Raw genomic sequence first — 12,868 nt, 5'->3', positions numbered from 1 at the left:
AAACTTATTTCCTCTTATTCAGATTATCCTTCTAAACAAACTTTTCTTCATGGCTTTAGTCTACATTTTTATAAACTGAAGCACTCAATAAATGAAAGTATTTATGAAACCAGGCACGAAGCCTAAGAAAGTATATCAGCTGGATATGAATTGTATAATACAACCAGGACTGAAAAGGAAAACAAATCATAGATATGCCCCAGTGAGGGGTTTTTTTTTCCTCTTGTGTCTCCCCAAGAGTTGGCCTAATTCTAGTAAATACTGAAAAGTGGAAGAAAAAGGGAAAAAAAGGGAAGAGGCAGGAGGAGTTCGAACAGTGTTCAAAAATATTAAATACACAAGAAATCCAGAACTTCTGAACAGCTGTTAGATTGACAGATGTACACAATCTAGATTTAGAAAATTCCCATTCTACAATACTTCTATATTTAAGATAAAAAGATCTGCAATGGAGAAATTATCACTGTAGCAATGAAACCGTAATCTAAATATTGCCATACCACTTACTATTCTTAAAAACCCCATTCATACATGCAGGTGCTTTTATGTTATTTCAGACTACTTAACTAACAAAGGCAGAATATAAAAATACAAGATAGGAAAATTATTTTCCTTCACTAGAAGTTTCTTATATTTTCAACACATGGAGGACTTACTGTGTCTCAGTGCTCCTTTGGTTTTATAGTTCTTCCAGACTTAACAGAAACAAGTTTTTTTTTCAGGTCGGACTTCCAACTTTTAATGCATTTTTCAATTAGTTACGAAAAAGAAAAAATGCAAAATCTATTAATAGGCCAACATAATTTTGTACTAGGAGTTTAGAATTCAATAAAACAGCTACAATATTTAAGTAATCTCCCCAACCCCAGCAGAAAAACAAGACGACATCTCACCAGACCATACTCGATGCGCATTATTTCGCGAGTGCCTCTTTGGAAGGGAACGATGTACTGCGGATGAGACATTACGAAAGGTTCGGCTGACTCTTGTTAGCGACCTATCATTACCTTCTTGCCATGCCCTTAAAAACCTGCGTAGAGACATGAATGGGCCTCTGTGTTTTCATAAAGTTTTTCAAAAAAGTTAACTTTTCAGACCCGTGTTCTGATGACACACACACACACTTTTTTTTTTAAATGCCAGTGATACCACAAAAATACTTCTTCCCAGTAATCACAGTTGAAGGATGGCATTCATATGTTATTTTAAAAAGTGGTGGAAAAAAAAGTGACAGATTTGAAGAACAAGAAACAGGTGCAAATCTGTTATTTGTACTGTTGATGCTGTTTCTCTGAAACCAAAGTCTGTTCTTTTCCAAACAGAATGAAATAAACAAAAAATGCCAAGATAATTTCTAGATGAAGCCACAAGATTCTTTTGAGTTTCAACTGCATTGAACAGGCTAATCCTGAAAATATGACATCTTGATACAGAATACATTCAGAGTTCTCTCATCTTCAGCAAGAGCAGATAAAAGTTTCTCACTTGAGTAGGTGAGAAACAAAAAATAGCTAAAAACTGTTCAAAAGTATCTATTTTTCAATATGGCACTGTATTGTGCTGCAACTCTTTAGAGCAACTTAATGTGTTTTTTGATGAAGTCAGGAAGACACATCCAGTTAGATAATTCTTTATTGCAGCATGCACTGTCTCATGGAATCAAAAGAGCTGTTTTTCATTTCCAAGCAACGCTGCTCATTTTTGCATCCTTCTCGCTGAAGTGCAGGAGTGTTCCACTGTTGCAAAGTGACATCTTTGGTTTTCAGTGAAGAAGGGCACTTGGCAGTCCTTTTCATAGGTCCACAAATCAGTACTCATCCAGGCAGAAATCTGATGCCGATGCTTGCTACACCTCCTGTGCCCGTGTGTTCACCAGCCTGTATCCCCGAGGCAAGCAAATCCAAAGAAAATATTGATGCCCACCCAATGCTGTACACTAGAAAGGGTGTACTTCCTCAATAATTTAGTCTAATTAAGATTTCCATCCCTCCTAAAACACAGAAAACCTGCAAACGAGCGAATCTTTCAAGATCAAAGTGAGTTTTCATCATACGCAAGCTGAAAAGTCTTTAAAAAGAAAAGCTTGAATCTTCCTGGGAGTTTAATGAGCAGCAAACAATGGGAAGGAAGGGAGGGGGAAATGGATCCCTGTTTTCTTAAAACATATCCGGAAATTCTGCAGTGTCTGTTCTCCAAATCTCTTTCAATGCAGAAGAAAGAGGAAATTGATAACACTGCTTTACTTGGCAGTCAGCTCTTTCCATGGTGTTATGTTAAACTCTCTCTCATGTGGTAACCGATTTACTGCAATCCCATTATATGTCAGAAAAACTATTCTGAGTCACAGCAATCAACCGTCTCTCTCTTTTTAAAAGGAAACCCTCTGACATTTTCAAACTAGACATAAAATCCTCTTTCCAAGTCCCATTATATTGAATACCACTAATTTTCTAGAATATTTGGTGCTGGAGTGTGCTGTGATGCTGAATGCTCTTGGTTTAAACTGCTAATGAAATGTGTGGAATCATTATGCTTATGCAGGAACAAAAACTCTCTCAGCTCTCTACACTTACCTCCTATGTGCCCTGTGCCACGACGCACAGACTGTATGCTTTCTAAAGATCTACGACACAAACTGCAAGAGTACCATAGACCCACAATCTCACTGAAATCAGGGCACCAGGCCACTGTCATATTTCTACAAGGAGCTTTTCACTTTTGAGAGTTCAAATTTGTTCTTAGCAGCACAAAAAAAAAAAAAAAATTAGTCACAACAATGGCCATGGCAAAGCACAATCAGAAGGAAACAGATGGTGTCATGTAACATTTCCTAAACAGCAGCCATCCTCATATCACCAGAAAAAACTTGAGCATTTTCCTTGCTGTTGTGTTACTATAACAAAAAAGTACAGAAAGGATTTCTTCTGTTCTGTGTACTGCATCAACAGACTAATTAGCAGTTTCCAGAGATAGCAATATTCTTTGAACATTAAATTGGCAACACTAACCAGGCTGCACCTGAGCCTCTCTCAGTTTACCAACAGTAGTATGCACAGGGTAACAGCATTTTGACTACATTTAAGGATTATGCACAGTGGTGAAATCAGGAAAAAAATGAAATGGACCAGGTTTAATTTTTCTACTTATTTGAATAATTTATACTTTCAGTTGCACACAAGGTTGTTACCATTCCATTAATTTGCATTTTAAATTGTCCTTGAATCTTCTTTTGAGAATTTGAATGTCCGCGGATTCTTCCCCCACGACACATATTAAAATATTTTTTTTGACTTGGGCTCACAAAATTAAATTTGCTGTTTGACACTCATGATTTCTTTCACCTTGGTACATGTATGTGGTGTCTTGGTACATGGTGTCTTATCTTTGCCGAAAATCTTGAAAACCCTGATATTTTCCCAGCACCAATGAGTAAGTTATTCGTTATAATCATTGTGGCTAGTTCAGAACTGATTGGACACATTATTCTGAAAATCTAAATTTTATGAGTCTCCAAACATATCAATTCTTGTCTTTTCACGTCAGCAGACTACTTCAACGTTGATTTTAATCAACAGAAATCACATTTCATAGAAATTCAATCAATCAATGGGACACTTTTAAAAAAAAAAAAAAATCACAGATAAACCTCTGAAATCAGGCAAAGGGTTTTCACTGACAGCACCCCTCAACTGGGCCTCCATCTGACCGATATTTGGACTAGATGTAAGTCATGACAGAAAATGATGCTTCACAAAGCCCTATTAAACCAAACATGGAAAAAAGTTTGGCCATATTTTATGATGCATAATGATTTCCAGCCTAAGCAGCATATTTAAGCTATTCCATGAACTGGCAGAAGTATCCATCCAGCAGACGGGTCAAACTAACAGAAAGGGGTTTTAGAATTCAGAAAAGATCTTCAGAATTCTTTTTTATTCTCTGAAAGTTTGTGGGGATTTTTATTTAAAAAAATATATTTTTTGAGTGCAATGATTTTTGAGCTTTTATTTTTCCAACCAACCAGCCACTCTCAACCAGAGAAATGTCCACATATGGCTAACGTGTTCAACACCATATTTTTATAAGCTGGTATTAATCACAGCTATGAAAAAAGTGTGTATGTTGTACAGAACGACTCTCCTTCACAAGTGCAAGATCTTCTGGTTGCAATGAATGTGGTGCAGTTTGGGTGAAAAGGATGCAAGAGGTACGCAAGACATCTATTATACGCCCTTCTGCTCCCAGCACTCAAGTGGTGAGGTGGACTGAAGGATCTGCTGCTCTATGGATGAAACCATCTTTTTTCCCTGCTCCTCCTGCACAGGGGAGGGGAGGCTCACCTTAGAACTGCAGGCGCTTCTGCAGACACAAAGCCGCAAACACAATTTTGTGATCATTTTACAAGAAAGAACTGGAGAGATAATGTAGGAGTGGTTTGGCTTAACACACTACTGGGTAAAGGGATTTGTACCTAACCTAACAAGCCTCTATTAAACGTGGTTTCCCAAACTGGGTTTGGGGGAGGCGTGCCACCCTGAGGGGGGCATGAAGGAATTCCAAGGAGGGCACAAGGTGACTCAGTACCCGCCTCACACCCCCACCCAAAGAAAGATCCGGCCTTTGCTTTCGGCTCTCAGCCCCTGCCATTTTATCTGGATGACCCGGTGCACCTGCTAAAAAAGCAGGCAGCCAGCAAAGACCCATGTGGAGCTAGCTGCCTCCTGCAAAGGTGACTGACTGTGGTTTGGAGGAGTAGGGGGAGCAGGAGGAGGATGGGCTTAGATGAGGGATTGGGGGTGGTGCCTGGCTTGGTCGGCTCAGACTTGCAGGTGGGCAGCTGGCCTTGGCAGCACAGCACTCGCATGGCTCAGGCTGGCAACTGGCCATGGCAACATGGGGCCTGGGTGGATGGGCTGGCAGCTAGCTCCAGCAGTGCAGACCTCAGGCAGCTGGCCCCAGCAACGTGGGGCTCGGGCTGGCAGGCAGGTGGCTGGCCCCGACAACGTGGGGTTTGGGCAGCTCGCGCTGGCAGGCGGGCACCTGGCCCTGGCAGCGTGGGGCTTGGTTTAGTGGCTCGGGTGGCAGGCCCTTGGTTGGGGAGGGTGGTTGGCATAGGATTCAGGCAGCTTATTTTTAATTTTACATACCATTTTATATCAAGTTGTTTGTGTTTATCTTAAATTACTAATTGAATTTTTTGTTAAAAAGGGGGTTGGATGATGGTAAAGAAAGAGGTGGGAGAGGCATAAGAGTGTCTCAAAAATCAAAATGGGGGCGTGATGCCAAAAAGTTTGGGAACCACTGAAGTAAAACAAAATTCTCCTTGAAGAACTACTAAAAGCCAAATCAGAGCATGCACCCCACTGCAGAGCTTACATATGTGGAAGAAGTTAAGATGCTGTATGTGTTCTTCAGTAGTGGCTCCATGCCTCGGAAGTGGTGAGGTGAAGGCACTGGGCCCTCAGCACCTTCTGGATCACAGTGTTGCCCCCCCACTTCAGCCTTTCACAGCCATATGCAGCCAGAGTAGCTCTGCCATGGCAATTCAAAGGAGCCCGCAACTACAAAGTAGCGGCGGCAGTGGCCAGAGCTCCAGGTCCCTGTGAAATGCTGGGCCCAGGGGCAATTGCCACCTTGGTTCCCACCTGTTGGTAGGCCTGTTGCCAGTAAATATGGGAGGCTACCAAATGTATTAATAAAGCACTACCTGACTTCTTTATAAATCCAGATACAAACCCTGAATTAGATTTTAAGTGAAAATTCAGTCTGCCTATTGAGATTGGACAGGTAACTATCTTCAAAGGGGGATGACCATGACTGTAGTAAGCCTCTCAGTTCTGAGGTAAATTGACAGCTTTTACAACTGTCTATTTATGCACTCATTGTCACTGTAACATACATTGCTATGCGTGAGCTTGCAGGAATTTAAATAGTAATCTCTCTCCCAAAACAGCTTTATTTTTAATCATACTGCTATTTAGCCATGCCTTAAAAAGCACTAGAGATCAGTTTAATGAGTTCAGTTTAAGAACATCTAAGCAAAATATTTCCAAGTTACGAATTTCCACCATATATTTTCCCCTTCTATCCATAAAACATTCCAGTATCCTACATAAAACTGAAAATATTTATATTCCTTGAAATACCCAAAGATAAAGGGAGCCTAAAATTTGCCTTTTTTGGAAGTTGTCTCATATGGTAGAGCTCAATGCCCCAGCTCTAGCACTGTATTTGATTTTTTCATTGAAAAAGTTGGACCTGTATACTAATGCTATGATTGGAGATGGCACATAGATGGCAGTTTGTACTGGTCAAAAGGTGAGATGGCCTGAGGGGGATTAACAGATGCACAATGACTCTGTCAAGTTTTGTTACTAAGCTTAGGCTGGGTCTACACTAGAAGATAATTCAAATTAATATTGATTTTGTAATTCTGGAATTTATAAGTTCGAATTCAACCATCCTCACTTCCCATGTGCTCCTCACAAAGTCGACTCATTGATGCCACGCTCAAATTGGCAAACATTGACTGTTGAAGTAGTGCATTGTGGGAACCTATCCCACAGTCCCCCCTCATCCCCATAGCATTCTGGGTATGCTTGTTGGTCTTTAACATCATCTCCCCACATTGCATTGTCTTCATTCCCCTCCTGTGCTAAGCAAACATCCATTTTTCCCATTGAAAGGAAGGAAAATTAGAGCATCCACATCGACAGCAAAAAAGTTTACACAAATGTGTCTCTGTAGCTGAATTCTCAACTGGCCATCCCATGATTACATCCGATCCCTGCAAATATGCCAATCCCTGAAAATAGAGGGACCCTGACTGTATTCTTAAAAGTTGGAAGACAGAGGATAGAAACGTCTAGGAAAAAAAGATTTTTGACTTTATTGAAAATAATAGCAGGACCCCAAAAAGCACGGAGAGAAAGAACATAGGGAAGTTTTTCAGAAAATAGAGTTGCTGATGTGGACAGTCTTTGGCTTTCCAGCGTACTATAATGTTTGTGTGCAATGACTGTGCTCTCAACGGGCCATCCACTGAGCATCCCACCCCTCCCATCATGGCATGTGATCCCTGAAAATAATACGGGGGCCAGGACTGTATTCTAAAGTTGGAAGAGGATAGAAAAGTGTAAGAAAAAAAAAGAATTTTTGGTTCCCCTCTCATTACATTGCTATTAGGGGGAGTCTTTGGCTTTCCGGTGCACTTTAAGGCTTCTGTGCAATCACTGTGTTGTCAACTGGCCATCCACTGAGTGCCCCACCCCCCATCAGTGCATGTGATCCCTGAAAATAATGCAGGAGCCCAGACCATTGTAAAGTTAGAAGGAAGAGGATAGAAAAATCTAGGAAAAAAGGATTTCTGACCTTCTCCTACACTACACAGATAATGCCAACACCGGGGATATCAGTGAAATGTCATACACTGAACTTATAACACAAACAGGAATCTCAACTAGCCCGCCCCCTCCCCTGTGTTTCTGAGGGCCAAAGCATGAAGACTGATGGCAGATATTAGCAAAAATATTTTATAAAACGAAATATAAGATAAGCAGGTGTCTGCAATGGACACCAAGCTCCCGAAAATATTTTTGGCAGGGTGTACAGGAGGGTGCTGTCGTCTGCGGCAGCTGAAGTAGACCCCTTCCTCTCACTATCTTAGCTGCCAGGGAAGGCTGCCCCACAGCGGCAGCAAGCCCCAGTGATCCCACACTATAAGCATGGGAGGGATTCAGTGGGGAGGCAAATTGAAGTGGTCCTCTGAGTATCTTAGCCACCAGCGGGAGACTTTGCCATGGTGGCTGCAAGCCCCTGAATCTCTTTCCTGCCCTTGGAGCCCTAAATGTGCAATCTGTAAGAGGGTGCTGCCTGGCAGCATGGTCAGCACCAAATGGCAGGCATATCTTTTTATTGCGTTGGGGGCTACCCATGTGATGCGACAGAGCACAGGAAGGACCCAGACTGTGTACGGCTTGCGTGGGAGGGATGGGTGTTTGTGTTCAAATTTCAACCACTGAGAAGTTTCTCAGCTTCTTATGCAAGCACGACCCCCACAACAGCCTTGTTGAGTGGTAAGCTGCTTGTCAACTCTAGCCTTCCTCTTGATTTGGAATTCCGTTCTTTTCATGAGCGCGCATAACTAGACTTTTGGAGTCTCCACTACATAGCATCTGACAAAGCGGGTCTTTGCCCACAAAGCTCATGCTCCAAAATATCAGTCAGTCTATAAGATGCCACAGGACTTCTCGTTTCTGCAAAAGTGAGCGAAACAGTAAAGTGGAAAAGGAGGGAGTCGTCAGTGTTAAAGGTCTGTCAGTTTCCTACTCAGATACACAATTCCCACCTGCCTGATCAGATTTTTTTTCAGCTTGCTTATCATTTGGCTGATCACAGTCACTTCTAAAAACCACAGGAAATAATGGGTTTTCAAAGATCAAGAGTGTGGGACAGTAGGCCTTTTTAGATTATTTGGAATTATCACAGTACAAAAATGAAAAGCTGACAGTTGGGAATCCATAGCCATCTTTCACTCTCGCAACACCTGATACAATGTGAAATGTCGATGCAGTTACTATGGTTACAATTCTTAGAGAATATGAGCAGCTCGTTCTATCTTTCATGGAATATTTGCCTGCAAATACTTTTTGTTGTTGGTTTAATTTTGTAAGCAACCATGACACTAGGGTTCAATGAATTGTGTGATATGCTTTTGGATATAAAAATGGACTACTGAATTCCAATAGTTGAATTTTTTATATTTTCCTTGTATTCAGTAATTTTTCTTGCTTTTGGATTTTTCTTCTCTAGAGAGATTTCTTCAGAGATTTACTCAAACAGGTTTAAGCAATGACTTTGCTAGGGCATTCCCAGATGCACAATGCACTTAAGGGATTTGCTGTTCTACTCAGTTCATACACAATGGCCCTCAAAAGGATGCTGAAAGACCTATGCAATGACTGTACATGGGAGACAGTATCCTTTGACATGACCTCACTACACATGCAAACACTGGAATGCAAGAAGCCTTGCAGACAAGATGGTAGCAACAATAAAGGGTACAAAAGTGAATCCCTACAAAAGTCATCCTTCTTCTAAAGAGAACACTAAGATCCTTCATGTGAATGATGCTTACAAACAAATGGTATGGAAATTGAGAACCCCCATGCCCAAGAGCTCCATAAACTAAGGGTCCGCCCCAATGAATGTCTTCCGCCCCCCCCTCCAAATCAGCCCTTACAGGGTAGGGCCGCTTCTGCTGTGTCCATACAGGTTTTCCAAAGTTGTAAATGGTGATTCCCATTTGCACGTCAGTTACTGCTGTGTATCCATCCCTGTTCTCCTGTAAACATCATGTCAGAAGTGGGAATGGCCAACATGGGCTTTCTGATTGCACTGTGAAGAGGACCACTATGTCAGACATGGCCAAACTGACTGTCCCTGCTCCTATTAGTAACCTGTTTGCTATCAACATTGCTGCATTGAATACCTCCGCTCTATACCAATAGAGACAGAAAATAGAACAGGCGAGCACTACACATATTATCTTGCCCCCTTCACCTCCCTAGCCCCCATTAGTAAATCCAATTGAATTTCCTGATAAATTCTGAGGGATGGATCCAAGCAGGGAAGGGAACTGTGAACAGTCATAGATGTTGCAATTCCCTTTAATGATACCCAGCAACCATAAGTGTTTGCACACTGGCACACATTGTATGAACAGTACAGAGAATCCCAGTCAAACAAAAATCATGCGGTGGGAAAAAAAAATCACAATCAAAGACGACTTATTGACGGCCTGTCAGCAGAATTCACAGATGGAATCCCTGATCCAGTGCCCTGAGGACATGACTGGTCCTGAAGCAGTGAATTTGCTGGACTAGGGGAGAGAAATGACGGCCCTCTGCTGCCGCCAAGTGTGGGTCTCTGCTCTAGTGGCAACAGAGGGGCCAGCATCAACAGAGCAGGGATGGTGGGGTGATGCTCAGGGGAAGAGGTGGCAATAGATTTAAATCTAATAAGTTTTGCTTACAAATATCTTTGTCTAAAATGAAATCTGAATTTAAAACCAAACAACTATAATCTCTCACACACACACACACACACACACACACACACACACAGGCAGCAGGGTCTCAGACCACCCCTGCACTCACCAGTGACAGTGGGGCAGCAGAGCAACCTGGCCTCAGACAGCACCACCCATTGGGGAAAGGGCTTGTGGGGAAGGGGTGGAACCATGCCCCGCACTCACCTATGGTGGGAATATAAGAGTTAAAAAGTTGCTTGTCAATATAAAGACAGAACCAGGGTGTGATGCGGGCGGGGCACTGGGGGTAAGAATCAAACTTTTGATGTCATGCTTTATAAAAATGCTACAATAGGTCACATACTGAATTAAGGGCTTGTTTTGTCTAAAAATATATATATATCTGATATTTCACATTTAATTAAATTCCCGTTACTTCCTCATGCAGCTTGACACAAACAATCAGCAAAAAGGTTAATTATCTAGTAGCAAAACAATATATCATTCACGATTTTCAAACACAGTTAAAATGTACCATTAAACAATTATACAGGTTAAGTGTTTTAACCTCCAAGATATCAAGAAGATTTACTGAATCTACTGCAAAGATATTTATCTGTCTACCAACATGTTCTAATGGTTATATCAGCCAGCCAATGGTTATACCAGCCAGAATTCACCTTTCTTTAGAAGATAAAGTAAAAATAGAAAAGTAGATTAAAAGTGATGGTTTAAATTGAGGCTTTTCACCTAGTGATTTCAAGTCAGTCCTTCCTGGGATTCAGAGAACCAGCACTGCCACTTTCTGCTGACTCCAGAACAGCACACACTCTTTGAAAAGCCATTATGATTCAACGGCATGTAGCTTTTCAGCCAGTGGATCTATGTAATGGTCAGCCCATTAGTCACATCCTCCTCCCCCCATCAGACTGCACTGGAAAAAGTTGTCACTATGTCCCAAGCTTATGGAACACATCAAGTCTGTGTATGCAGCCAGCCTCACATATGGAGCACTACCATTATGATCCACCTGAATTCAGGACTTTGTGCACACACAGAGAAGGAGAGCAACTTTTGGACATTAGCTGTGTGGCTGTTTCACTTTCTCCATGAATAAGTTAATAAAATTATAACTTGTTTACTTAGAGTGATGTGCAGGGAAAAAGAAAAAGTATTCAAATTATTTATATGCATGTTGTTGAAACAAAACATTTACCAGCTAGTCATTTACAGAGCAATTCTAAGCATGGCAGCCAAACTCCTTCAGAAGACACAAAAAAGCTCTTCAGATTTTTTTCAATTTTCTGGAAACAAAGGTTTAGAAAATACTTGGCAATTGTTCAACATCTATAGAAAACCAATGAACCTCTAAAACAATGAAGACAAATGCTGTGAACAGACGTCCTTCCTCAGTATCCAGCCCCTTACAAACACCTGTAATAATATTTTATTAATTTAGCCTTTTTTACTCGTGCAGTTCAACAGGCTATTTCTCCTATACAATGAAAGCAAAAATAAAGTTAAGAAACAGGAACAGAACTGAAACATTGTTCAAATAAGAATTCTCAAGACAATAACTCTAGAGTAGAAAAAAGAAATCCCTTCACATAAATCTGCTGGTTTATAACTTGAAATATTCCTCAAACATTGCTTTAAAAAGTGTCTGTTCATCTTTCAAAAAATATACTGTAGCAATCTCCATACAAAGGCCTTTTTGTGAAGAACCCATTGGCTCTCTAGCCCCTCCCCCACCCTTCTACTAAAGGGTCATTTGAACAAGTTTCTCTTTCTCTTCTAAAGTGAGCCCTCTGTAGTAGAGTACATCAGAACAGCATTTATCCTAGGAAACTCAATGACAAAAATCTATTAAACCTGCAAAGACAAAACCCCTTTAATTTATGCCTTGCTGTTAAACAGCCACATGTCTGATGTATATGATGTTAGCTCTTCGCTATTCCCCAGCCTTCATAAATAATTGAGGCTTTTCATAAATGCCAAGGCCAGAAGGAGCCATTATGATCTTCTAGTCTGACCTTCTGCATAACACAGGTTATAGAATTTTACCCTGTAATTTCTATATTAAACCAACAGCTTCTGGTTGAACTAAAGCATATGTAAATTAGTACAGCTTGACAGAACTGTACTTGCAAAAGTGTTACTTTTTTTAAAACAAGACAATTAATACAAATATACATGCCATTTCTATCTGACTAAAAGGTAAACAATGCCACTGTTTGAAATTGCATAAAACTGGTTATCATATTAATATTCTAAGACAATTGATACACTGCTCCACTGCACATAACAGCCACAATGCCCAACTAAGAATAAACATACATAAGTTGTGAATTACTGTCCTATTAATTCGTAAATGATTAGAAGTGCTATAAGGTAATCACATGGAAGAGGTTATGTACACTCAATGGTTTTTTTTTCTTTTAAATTAGAAAGGCTGATCCAAACTAGAACTCTGGACCTCAACATGCAAAATGTAGACATTTACTTTGGAATCCAGATTCAAACATTTGCTGAGAGAAAGCAAGGTCTGAGCTTTTTCTCCTCAATCTCTTGGAGATAGTGTTTCATATTTGTAAGCAATAGTATTTTGGACCCAACAGAGATTCTGCACATGAGTAGTACACAATAGTTCTTATTTAAACACTTAAAAACAAGAAAAGCAAATTCATGGTAGATATCAATGTCTGTACAATAAGTTACTTGTGAAGTAAACACAAAAGAAGATGATTTCATAATGATTTTGGTATCTTCAATATTAGCACAATCATGGTATATGATTTTGAGTTTTTAAAAATTGAAATAATTGTGCATGTCACTTTT

The 12,868-nt window shown here is 40.5% G+C and overlaps 1 protein-coding gene across 11 annotated transcripts in view; it reads right to left on the bottom strand.

Annotated features, from left to right (window-relative positions):
* Positions 1 to 12,868, bottom strand: part of MCF2L (MCF.2 cell line derived transforming sequence like) — a 216,286-nt gene that overhangs the window by 173,486 nt on the left and 29,932 nt on the right. For 7 of the 11 annotated variants that reach the window (XM_074990580.1, XM_074990607.1, XM_074990617.1 and 4 more), the window contains exon 1: positions 894 to 2,041. The exons of 3 other annotated variants lie outside the window; for them this stretch is intronic. In XM_074990580.1, the coding sequence (XP_074846681.1) occupies positions 894 to 1,044 (151 nt within the window). In that variant the 5' untranslated portion in view covers positions 1,045 to 2,041. Of the gene's footprint in view, positions 1 to 893; positions 2,042 to 12,868 lie in introns of those variants that run through there. One more of the 11 variants, XM_074990644.1, reaches the window with a different exon arrangement.

This window comes from Carettochelys insculpta, chromosome 1 (assembly GCF_033958435.1).
Source record: "Carettochelys insculpta isolate YL-2023 chromosome 1, ASM3395843v1, whole genome shotgun sequence".
Classification (NCBI taxonomy): Eukaryota; Metazoa; Chordata; order Testudines; family Carettochelyidae; genus Carettochelys; species Carettochelys insculpta.
This window is presented reverse-complemented; position numbering and strand designations above follow the sequence as displayed.